Raw genomic sequence first — 12,358 nt, forward strand, 5'->3', positions numbered from 1 at the left:
TTGCTTTGGTTATTCAGGGACTTTTCTGGTTCCATACAAATTTTAAGATTGTTCTAGCTCTGTGAAGAATGCTAGTGTTATTTTGATAGCAATTGTATTAAATATGTAGATTGCTTTGGATACTATTGATATTTTAACACTATTTGTTCTTCCAATCCATAAGCCTGGAATATTTTTCCATTTTTTTGTGTCTTCAATTACTTTCATAAGCTTGCTATAGTCTTCAGTGTATAGATTTTTTACCTCCTTGGTTAGGTTTATTTCTAGGTATTTTATGGGTTTTGGTGCAATTGTAAATGGGATTGATTCCTTGATTTCTTTTTGTTGCTTCATTATTGATGTATAGAAATGAAAGCAATTTCTGTGCATTGATTTTATATCCTGTGACTGCTGAATTCATGGATCAGTTCTAGCAGTTTTTGGTGGCATCTTTTGGGTTTTCCACATAGAGTATCATGTTGTCTGCAAAGAGTGTTTGACTTCCTCCTTGCTGTATCAGATGCCTTTTATTCTTTTGTGTTGTCTGATTGTTGAGGCTAGGACTTCCAAATACTATGTTGAATAACAGTGGTGAGAGTGGACATATCTGTCCTTCCCTGACCTTAGGGGGAAAGTGCTCAGTTTTTCCCCATTGAGAATGATATTAGTGGTGGGTCTTCCATATATGGCTTTTAAGATCTTGAGGTATGATCCCTTTATCCCTACCTTCCTGAGGTTTTTTTTTTTATCAAGAAAGGATGCTACACTTTGTCAAATGCTTTCTCTGCATTTATTGAGAGGATTATATTGTTCTTGTCCTTTTATTGATAGGATATATCACATTGCTTGTTTTGCAGATATTGAAACAGCCCTGCATCTCAGGTATAAATCCCACTTGCTCATGATGAGTAATTTTTTTAATGTATTGTTGGATCCGGTTGGCTAGTATCTTGTTGAGGATTTTTGCATCCATGTTTATCAGGGAAATTAGTCTGTAGTTCTACTTTTTAGTGGAGTCTTTGGTTTTGGAATCAAGGTAATGATGGCTTCATAGAATGAGTTTGGAAGTTTTCCTTCCATTTCTATTTTGTGGAACAACTTCAAAAAAATAGGTGTTAACTCTTCTTTAAATGTTTTTTTTTTAATTTTTTTTAACATTTTTATTTATTATTGAGAGACAGAGAGAGACAGAGCATGAACGGGGAAGGGGCAGAGAGAGAGGGAGACACAGAATCTGAAGCAGGCTCCAGGCTCTGAGCTGTCAGCAAGGAGCCCGACATGGGGCTCGAACCCACGAACTGTGAGATCATGACCTGAGCTGAAGTCAGTCGCTTAACCAACTGAGCCACCCAGGCGCCCCTTCTTTAAATGTTTAGGAGAATTCCCCTGGAAAGACGTGGACTTTTGTTTTTGGAAAACTTCTGATTACTAATTTGATTTCTTTACTGGTTATGGTCTGTTCAAATTTTCTATTTCTTCTTGTTTCAGTTTTGGTAGCTTATGTTTCTAGGAATTTGTCCATTTCTTCCACATTGCCCAATTTCTTGATGTATAATTGCTCATAATATTCTCTTATTGTTTGTATTTCTGCAGTGTTGGTTGTGATATCTCCTCTTTCATTCTTGATTTCATTTATTTGGGTCTTTTTTTCTTTTTGATCAAAGTGGCTAGGGGGTTATCGATGTTTTTAATTCTCTCAAAGAACCAGCTCCTGGTTTCACTGACTGTTCTACAGTTTCTTTTGGTTTTGTTAGCATTGATTTCTGTTCTAATCTTTATTATTTCCCATCTTCTGCTGGTTTGGGGTTTTATTAGCTGTTCTTTTTCCAGCTCTTCAAGGTTTAAGGTTAACTTGTGTATCTGACACCCTTCTTCCTTCTTTAGGAAGGCCTGGATTGCTTCCTGGATATACTTCCCTCTTATGACTGCCTTTGCTGCATCCCACAGGTTTTGAGTTGTGGTGTTATCATTTTCATTGGCTTCCATGTACTTTTTAATTTCCTTTTTAACTTCTTGGTTAGCCCATTCATTCTTTACTAGGATGTTCTTTAGTCTCCAAGTATTTGTTGTCTTCCACATTTTTTCTTGTGTTTGATTTCAAGTTTCATTGTGTTGTGATCTCAAATATGCATGGTATGATCTCAGTCTTTTTGTACTTGTTGAGGGCTGATTTGTGTTCCAATATGTGATATATTCTGGAGAATACTCAAGAAGAATGTATATTCTGCTGCTTCAGGATGGAATGTTCTGAATAATATCTGCTAAGTCCATCTGGTCCAGTGTGTCATTCAAAGCTGTTTCCTTGCTGATTTTCTGTTTAGGTGATCTGTCCATTGCTGTAAGTAGGGTATTGAAGTCCCCTACTATTATGGTATTATTATCAATGAGTTTCTGTATGTTTGTGATTAACTGATTTATAAATTTGGGGGTTCCAACATTTGGAGCATAAATGTTTACAATGGTTAGATCTTCTTGGTGGATAGACTCCTTAATCATGATAAAATGCCCTTCTTTATCTCGTTAGTCTTCATTTTAAAATCTAGATTGTCTGATATAAGTATGGCTACTATGGCTTTCTTTTGGCAACCATTAGCATGATAGATGATTCTCCATCCCCTTACTTCCAATCTGCAGGTGTCTTTAGGTCTAAAATGGGTTGCTTATAAACAACATATAGATGAATTTTCTTTTCTTATCCATTCTGTTACCCTATGTCTTTTGATTGGAGCATTTAGTCCATTGATATTTAGAGTGAGTACTGAAAGATATGAATTTATTGCCATTATGTTGCCTGTAGAGTTGGGAGTTTCTGGTGCTGATCTCAGGTCATTTCTAGTCTTTATTGCTTTTTTGTTTTGTTTTGTTTCATCTTTTCTCCCCTTAGAGTTCCCCCCTAAAATTTCTTACAGGGCCGGTTTAGTGGTCACAAACTCCTTTAGTTTTTGTTTGGGAATTTTTTTTATCTCTCCTTCCATTTTGAATGACAGCCTTGATGGATAAATAATTCTTGGCTACATATTTTTCTGATTCAGCACAATAAATATATCCTGCCACTCCTTTATGGCCTGCCAAGTTCTGTAGACAGGTCTGTTGCAAATCTGATCTGTCTTCCCTTGTAGGTTAAGGACTCTTTTTCCCTTGCTGCTTTCATGATTCTTTCCTTGTCTGTGTATTTTGTGAATTTGACTATGATATGCCTTGTTGATGATTGGGTTTTGTTGAATCTAAAGGGGGTTCTCTGTGCTTCCTGAATTTGGATGTCTGTGTCTTTCCCCAGGTTAGTAAAGTTTTCTGCTATGATTTGCTCACATAAGCCTTCTACCCCTTTTTCTCTCTCTTCATCTTCTAGTACCCCTATGATTCGGATGTTACTCCTTTTTAATGAGTCACTGAGTTCTCTAATTCTTATATCATGCTCTTTTGCCTTAGTTTCCCTCTTGTTCTGCTTCATTATTCTACATATATTTGTCTTCTATATTGCTGATACGCTGTTCTGCTTCATTCATCCTTGCCCTTGTGACATCAGTTCGAGATTGCATCTCAGTTATAGCATTTCTAATTTTGTCCTGACTAGATTTTACTTCTTTTGTCTCTGCAGAAAGGGATTCTATGTTTTTTTCAACCCTAGCTAGTATTCTTATTATTATGATTCTAAATTCTGGTTCAGACATCTTGCTTGTATCTGTGCTGATTAAGTCCCTGACTGTCATTTCTTCCTGGTCTTTCTTTTGGGGTGAATTTTGTCATTTTGGAGGAAGAAAAAGAATTAATAAAATAAAAATGGAAAAATTAAAAGCACCACAAAATCAAATAAAGAACTGAAGATCCTAGGTGTGTTTTGGTCTAGTTGTTGAAAGAAGCTGGACAGAATAGAGAAAAAAGGGAGGAAAAAAAAAAAGGAAAAAAGGAAAACGTTTGAAAATTTAAAAACATAAATACAATAAAAAAGAATAAAATGGAATGACGAAGTAAAATAGAACTAAAAAATTTACAGGGGCGCCTGGGTGGCGCAGTCGGTTGAGCGTCCGACTTCAGCCAGGTCACGATCTCACAGTCTGTGAGTTCGAGCCCCACGTCGGGCTCTGGGCTGATGGCTCAGAGCCTGGAGCCTGTTTCCGATTCTGTGTCTCCCTCTCTCTCTGCCCCTCCCCCGTTCATGCTCTGTCTCTCTCTGTCCCAAAAATAAATAAACGTTAAAAAAAAAAAAAAAAAATTAAAAAAAAAAAAAAAATTTACAAAAAAGTAAAAGTATAGTAGAAAAAATTAAAGAAAAATTTTTATTAATATGGAAAATAAAAATAAGTTTTTCTCTTTATGTATTCAAGAATAAGAGAAGAAAAAAAAATTCAATAGATGGACCAACAGAATGAAATATGATTGGAATTATGTCCAGTTTCTCTTGGAAGTCAAACTATGAAGCACTTTATGGTCTAAACTAAGCAGGCAGAGACGTGTGGTGTTCCTCTAGAGCACAGTTGGCACAGTTGGATGGGGTTTGGTACAATGGCTCTGTTCTCCACTAGATGGTGCTGAGTTTACCAGGGTGGATCATTTGTGGTGCATGCACAGGAAGGGTGAAAATGATGTCACCCAGCTACCCAGTCTCTAGTATCAGAACTCTGTGCTCTCCCCAACAGGCAATCAAGCGCCCCTCCTTTGTCTCCGGCTTCCGTCCACTCCCCTCTTCTACACTGTCCTTGACCAAGCTACCAGCCTGCCAGGCGGCACCTCCCTCCTGAGCGTTATCTCAGATGGAGCTGTTTCCAAACCCCTCACTTCTGAGGGCCCTGTGGCTTTGACCCACTCCAATCCTCTGGGGGAGGGTCTCACTGAGCAATGGCCAGGTGCCAGCCTGCCCCAGAAAAAGTTCAGATCATGTAGCAGCAGCATTCCACGGATTATGGTAAATCACAACACACATCTGGTGCCAGGCTTCACCTTTAACATCCTTATTCCAACACCAGCAAATGTGGCTGTTCTCCGGGGTCCACTGGGACCTTTGCCTGCGGGGAGGCCGCACAACCTCTACCAAATGTCCTCTCAGCAGGGGAACCACTTCTCCCCATGTGGCCTGAGGACCCCTCAGACCCTGCTGTCTGCTCCTAGGAATTCACCTTTCCCACTAGAGCTCCAACAGGTATCAAGCTGTGGAGTTTCAGACTCTGCACTCCCCTGTTTATAGTGTCTTAATGGTATTTAAACCCTCTTCTTTGTATTTTCTCCTTTCTCCCTTTCTTGTTAAGCCCCTTAGAGGTGTTTCCACTCTTTCTCTTTCTCTCCAGCTGCTTTCGGGGGGAGTGCTTTTCCTGTATTCTCTCCCCCACCCCAGTCTCTATCATCTCTCTGCAAGCAAAATCAGCTCTCTAACCTCTACGGCTTCTCTCTCCCCTAGTTCACTTCTGCGTGCCATGTAACTGCCAAGTTCTGTGCTTCAAATTGTGTAGCCTGTTGTGTTAATCCTCAGATCAGTTTTTAGGTGTGCAAAATAGTTTGGTGTTGATCTAGCTGCATTTCAGGGATGAGAGGCAAAAAAACCTTCCATGCTGCTCCGCCATCTTGGCCCCTCCCAAACAAAGAGCTTATTAGGACATTCCTTCTCCCTAGGCTGTATTGTTAACTCAGCCCTGTGGGTCTGAGCTGGTACTAATCACCACTGTGTGACAACCCTAAGCGAGTGCTCCCAGAGAGTAGTGGATGCTTTGTTTCCAGCACTTTTCTGATCATGTCTTTGTTTCTGTTCTATTTTCTGGGAGTAGTCTGGAAACCAGCTTTGCAGGAGACACACTGGAGAGGAGGGATGTGAGGGAAGTGGTTGACAGAGAACAGAGGGTGGTTCAAAGCACACACAGGTATGACCTGAGGATGGACTCTCCATGCAGGGGTGACCCAGAGCCATGGCACTGACTGCCAGGTTGAGGCAGCACCATGGTATGATCAACTTAGGAATTTTCCAAACAGGGAAGGAAGAGCTGAGGTGGGGTGAGAGTGTGGGGTTAGAAGACATCCAAGGGGGGTAATTTAATCTTGAATTACAAAGTGTGAGGTATCTCTGGGACCCTGTCCTGTATCTAGTGGCCAGTGGGATCTGAAGGGGGAAGGCACAGCTGGGAAGTCTGTGTGGGAAGGGTGGGTGAGGTCACAGGCTCTGGATGCTAACTAGACTTCAAACTCCATGGGTCCCACTTACTAGAGAGTAATGACCAGTATCTTTGAGTTTTAAGTCTCTTCAACCATAGACTGAGAAAATTACACTTGTACGTGGTGAACAGGATTAAGGGATTTGTGGCACTTGGTAATAACCCCCAAATTGGGAGCTTATCAGCATTTTTAATAAGAGAAGGGCTATGAAGCGAGGCAGTAATAAGAGAACTAGGTTGCGGAGCAGAATGAGGAAACTCTCGGGAACATGGGTATAGCTGCCCCTGCTTCCTGGACAGGTGGGCAGGAAGATGGTAAAGGCTGGGCATGCAAGTAACTGGTGAGAGGGAGGGGGAAGGAACATGGTAAGTTATGCCTAATAGCTTCTGTTTTTTCATAAAGAAGTTAACACTCTCAACTAGAGTGAAGGAGAGGGGCAGGAAGCAGTCAGGGTTTGAAACAGCTGCTCACGGGCATGGAAAAAGGGCTAAGGGAGGGCTTCCTGTGCAATCCTTTACCAGAAGCCCCATTAGTACCGATAAAAATCCACGCCATGCCCCAGAAGTTCAAAGACTGGTGATATAATGGACAGCAGAGCACACCTCAACCTCCGGGTCAGTCCTTGGCAGGGGCCCGTTCAAACAATGACCTCAAGGGGGGAAGCCCAGGGCTTTGGGAGGGGGAAATAAACTGACATAATCCCTTACCACTGTGTTTACAGCGGGACTTTCCTGATGAGTAAGCAAGCAAGCATCGCAGCCACATTACTCAAACCTTTCCCTGACGTAGTGAAAAAAGAACGCTAGGAAGAGGGAGGCTATCAACTCAAGAACCAATCCAGCACCCTCATTTTGCAGATGAGGACACTCAGTGACAAAAGAGTTTGGGGGCAAAGCCAGGGAACAATTCTGGACGTTCTCACTTCTAAGCTGGGGCTTCTCCCACTGCATTCTCCACCAGAACCTAACTGGGGGCCTCAAACGTAACAGGCTAACATGTTAACAGCATTTTGCAGAAAACATCTGGCAGCAGGAATCACACCCTCTTTTTCATCTCAAATTTTTTATTGTATTTTTCTTATTGTTTAAAAAAAAAAGTCCTTATCTGCATAACATTCCTGATAAAAGCCACTATTAGAAAGTAAGAATCTCATCTTTGTCCTTCACAGATGTTTGCTAGCCCCAGCTCGAGATAGTTCCGATAGCTATAGCAGTTTAATGGGTCCTACTAATCTGCATCTTAAAAAACAAACAAACAAAAAAAAAACCAAACAAAAACTTAATAGAACGTGGGTATCTTTCCAAATAGCGTACCCACATATACAGAATTCAATTCCTTTCAGTAACTATCAGGATTGATGGTGAAGAGAAGAAGAGTCATGTATGGAACTGCTGGAATCCTCTACCCATGTGTACCAGGCACGACATGGAGAGTCAGTAGTTCGGGGTAACAGGTATACGCTATACACACAGGGTTTGCATCACAGAAGAACCCCCAAATTATGAATCTCGGAGCATCTCCCTTGTGAGATCCTTTTAAAGTATAAACAGCCTCTCAACAGTCTCTTAAGACAGACAGAAAGATCAAATTCCTTCCCTAGTTCAAAGGAATGACCATGGAATGACCGTCAAGGAGTGAAACAAGTCCCATTCTTAACCATGTTTTATCCCGAACTGTCAAATGACCTGTGGCTCTGACAACAAGAACCTCCATCAAGGTAGAAGAAATGGATCAATCAAACCCAGTTCCATCAGAAGGCATGAGGCACTGAAAAAACTTACTGTGGACAAACCTCCTACAAGTTCTCAGTACTTGTAGAACGCCATTTGTAACTGGTTTGTGAAAAGCGTTGTGCCTGAAGCCCAGGACCCAGGGCAAGGGAAGAGTGAAGAAACCTGTCACCGTGTAGGAAGAATAGGAAAATGACAAAACCAACACATTCTTCTGGTATTTAAATTCTAGATCATCCATTTTGCTTTCCACAGCTGCCCTAATCATAAGCACAAGATATTATTTTCACTTTAAATATTTGCTAAGGCATTTCTTTGCATGTCTGGGAAAGAGATGCATGACTGCACACACCCCCAAAATACTTGGAGCCACTCCCCTCCCCACCTGTCTGCTGTCCTGCTCTCTCCATGTCAGCCACACCCAGGATTCCCCTTCTCTCAGGCCCAGGCTTTCAACTTTTCACAGGCTGGAACACAGCTGGAGAGAAAAAAATTACTTTCAGAAGACAATGAGCTTGGGGCACCTGGGTGGCTCGGTCAGTTAAGTGTCCAACTCTTGGTTTCAGCTCAGGTCACGATCTCACAGCTTGTGAGTTCGACCCCCACACGGGGCTCTGCGGTGACAGTGTGGAGCCTGCTTGGGATTCTCTCTCTCTTCTTCTCTCTCTGTCCTTCCCTAACTCATGCATCTCTCTCAAAATAAATAAATAAACTTAAAAAAAAAAAAAAAAAGAGGACAATGAGCTTATTTTCTTAAAAGAGCTTCTAGTCCATCATACTCCTTTAAGGGTGTATTCCATTTTTAGGGTAGAAATCTAACATTTTAAAAACCACCATAAAATCAGAGCCTGCTGTCACTCTTAACCTTAATGGCCTCTAAGGTAGGCTTGGCTGATAAGCCAGGCTGGTGGTGGTTTTCTCTATGCTGGGCACTTTTTCTATGGACGGCAGAGAAAATGACATGTTTTAGTTCTGCCATTTATTAAGTAAGAATAGCCACACTACTCCTTCCTGATTCTTTATCACAAGTTTCTGTTGGGGATATTAAAACAATCCCACTTAATCCTCTGATGACCACTTTAGGACAAGGATATTTTTTCTAAGATAATGTGCCGACAAAGTGACAGCAGTAAGCAAAAATATGTTTCTAGATCAGTCCCTGTAGAAGAATCCATATGTAGTGCAGAGAGAAAGAGCCTAAGCAATGTGGGGCTCAACCTGGATTTAAGAGAGAGCAACGGGCTGCTGATTTGGCTGAGGATAAACAGAGCCAAGAGAAAACCTCATAATCCAGGGCTCCTGTCCCCGTGGCTATCACCCACTGGGTGGCTTTGCAGAATGTTGCAATTCTGTCACCCAAGCTGAGGCTGGGTGGGTGGCTACGGGAACCTCAAGCTACAAACAGCACAGCCGCTCGCTCACCATTCTGTGTCTGAGGTCATCACCCAGAGAACGCATCAGGTGCCTGCCTGAACACACCAAGGTTTACCTTAAATACACGAAGGCCATTACTCATAAGGCAAAAAGTACCGATTCTCCTCTCCTATGACATAAACCTACTCGCAGTGACTCAGGTACGTACCCAAGCTTGGTTAACTGGCCCAGCTAGTGGCAGCATTATTCAGAAACACTGTCCAATAGCAGTATAATACAAGCCACTTAGTCATTTTACGTTTTCTAACACATTAAAAAAAAGTAAAAGAAATAAGTAAAATTAGCTTTAGTATCTTATCTAGCCCAGTAAATCCAAAATGTCATCATTGCAATATGTCATCAACATAAAGCTTCAGATTTCTTCTAAATGATATTCCCTTAAGAGAAAGTCTCTTCTATTGTTACCAAATAATGTTAACTACAGCCCCACCCAACCAACATGCCACAAGCACAATAATGGCACCCAAGTACTGGGAAGGTAGTACGTGCTAGATAAAAGGCACTTGCCAGACTCTGAATTTCCAAGGTAAGAGCAAGGAGTCAGGTCATCCACACTTCACATAAAAGAAAACAAGTATCAGAAGGTGTTAAGGTTACACAGCTAAGGAGTGCTACGACGGAATGAAACCACATAGAAGGGCAACGCTTGTTCTCTTTCTCTTCTCCATCACCCCAACTGCTTTCTTGAAAGAGCCAGTATGGGAAACATCTACATTTGCTATATGTGAGGAAACTATCTGGCAAACACCACAGTTACACCATCTAAGTAACAAATTAATCCAAGGCTTAATGCCCAAGTCAGACATTTCTTTCCAGCACCATCTATGATACTTAATAAATTTGGATCAGTCTGAATACGGAGTTTTATACTCTGCTATACTTTTTTTTTTAAGTAGGCCCCACACCCAATGTGGGACTTGAACTCTCCACCCTGAAGTCAAGAGTCCCATGCTCTCTACTGACTGAGCTAGTCAGGCATCCCATGTACTCTGCTTTATTAAACACAAGCATATTACAGCCATTTTCTCAAGTCATTACCTCCAAGCACAGGGACTCTTGACAACCATAGAGATTTTGATCAAGAATTCCAACCTCTCTCTTCCTTCGAACGATCACGTTCATGCAATTGCTAAACAATACTGACTGGCTGGTTCAGTCGGTTAAGTGTCCGACTCTAGATTGCAACTCAGGTCATGATCTCACAGTTTGTGATATCGAGCCCCGTGTCCAGCTCTGCGCTGACAGTGGAGCCTGCTTGAGATTCTCTCTCCCTCTCTGCCTCTCCCCTATTCATGCACTCACGCTCTCGCGCTCTCTCTCAAAATAAAGAAAAGAAACTTTAAAAATAAATACTGACGGAGCAACTACGGGCCATGCACTGTTTTGAGTATTAGGGATAAAAGTGGCAGATAGGGTCTTTACCCTCACATGGCCTATATTCCAGAGGGAAAGATGAATAATAAACATATTGTGTCAGGTGCTGAAAAAATGATAGGAAAAATGATACATGAAGGTCATGTAATGATTTTCATCTACTCCCATTATTTGTTAGGTGGAGCCACATGAAACTGCTGATATTCAACCATTTCTGACCTAGAGAATGGTCAATTTCATGTAGTTCAACCTAACAGTTTCACTCCATCAGGGAATAATCAAGAATGCTTCTGATGGACTCTAACTAGAACAGATCCCTGGCAGGCAGAAGACACAGAGAACCAGACTGAATAAACTTTCCTTGCATAGAAGAGGTATGAGAGGTGTCTGGGTGTAGTAAACTCAGACAGAGCAGATGGGAAGGGAGTGATAGACACAGGTCATGGTCTGGGGACTCCAGTAGGAGCCACCAAGTGGCTTCCACTCTGCTACTTCTCCCCATCATTGACTCAAGGTGCAGAGCACAGCCACCTGTCTCCATCCAAAACACCTTGGGAGGTGGTTCTTTTCACCACGAATTGTAGGGGGGCAGGGTGCAGCAGGCAGGAATCCCTAGGAGACCACCCATTCTCCCTTGTGACCTCTTTAACTATTTCTAAGTCCAGAAAAAGCCCAGGAGCTTGGCAGTCTATTACTACTGAATTTTTTTGGTAAAGGACAGTTATAAATTACTTGTGCAATTAAATACAAAGAAGTCCGTAGTTCCTGAACCAACTGATCAATCTTAACACCGTGTAAAGACAAGCAGATATCACGTGCCTGCTGGTACAACGCGGAAGGGAGGGTTCTTGCCAAGAATTTGAACCTGGTTCTTATCAGGCCTCCAGAGCTACCCACTGGTTTACAACAAACACAGGACACAGGGGAACACCCTAAGTGACACTTAAGGATGCAGTCAGTAAAATCCAGATGGGGGACACTACAGAATAACAAGAAAAAGGGAAAAAGGAGGTGGATGAAACATTATTAGCTCATGCATGTATGAGTGGACCCCCCCCCCCCGACCCGTATTTGAACAAACCAACTTAACAAAAGTCTCTAAGATGGTAGAGAAGAGGGGAGCACTGTCTAGACTGCTAATACTAAGGAAATATTAAGTGATTTGCTTGTTTCTAACAGAGTCCTTATCTTTTCAAGTTACAGGCTGTAGTGAACTGATATATGGCAAAGCTGGGAACTGGTAACCGGAGAGATTCTTATTCTGTTTTGCAGATGTTTAAAACTCCCACAATGAAAAGCTTAGAGCAAGTCTGTGGGCCTGCCCTCCGCATCTCTCCCAGGTACCCACCAAATGTCCATTTGAGCTGGGAATGATCTTACATGAGCCTAAAGCATCTTCAGTGATCTGCTCACCTGTCGATGAACTGATCGATAATGACGATATCACCAGGTTGAATCTCTTCCCTCAAAGAACCGCAAGCTGTGGTCACTATGACATGTGTACAGCCCTCCTCCTTCAGAGCCCAGATGTTCGCCTGGTAGTTGACTTTGGAAGGCATGATGCTGTGCTGTCTCCCATGCCTGTGGGAAGAATACAGCAGATGAGTGAGCAGGGCACTCGAATACTGTCAGAATAGAAGCAGTATTTCAGAGTTAAAATTATTCTGGGCTGCTTGAAAAACTACCAATACTACATGGAATGT

At 42.0% G+C, this 12,358-nt stretch overlaps 1 protein-coding gene across 5 annotated transcripts in view; it reads right to left on the bottom strand.

Annotated features, from left to right (window-relative positions):
- The window catches only part of MTAP (methylthioadenosine phosphorylase), a 56,718-nt gene that overhangs the window by 30,502 nt on the left and 13,858 nt on the right, over window positions 1-12,358 (bottom strand). For all 5 annotated transcript variants that reach the window (XR_007146517.1, XR_007146516.1, XR_007146518.1 and 2 more), the window contains exon 4: window positions 12,069-12,236. Coding sequence is in view for 2 of the 5 variants with exons in the window: in XM_047831324.1 (XP_047687280.1) it covers window positions 12,069-12,236 (168 nt within the window). In the remaining 3 variants the exon portion in view is untranslated. The remainder of the gene's footprint in view (window positions 1-12,068; window positions 12,237-12,358) is intronic.

Source organism: Prionailurus viverrinus, chromosome D4 (genome assembly GCF_022837055.1).
Source record: "Prionailurus viverrinus isolate Anna chromosome D4, UM_Priviv_1.0, whole genome shotgun sequence".
Lineage (NCBI taxonomy): Eukaryota > Metazoa > Chordata > Mammalia > Carnivora > Felidae > Prionailurus > Prionailurus viverrinus.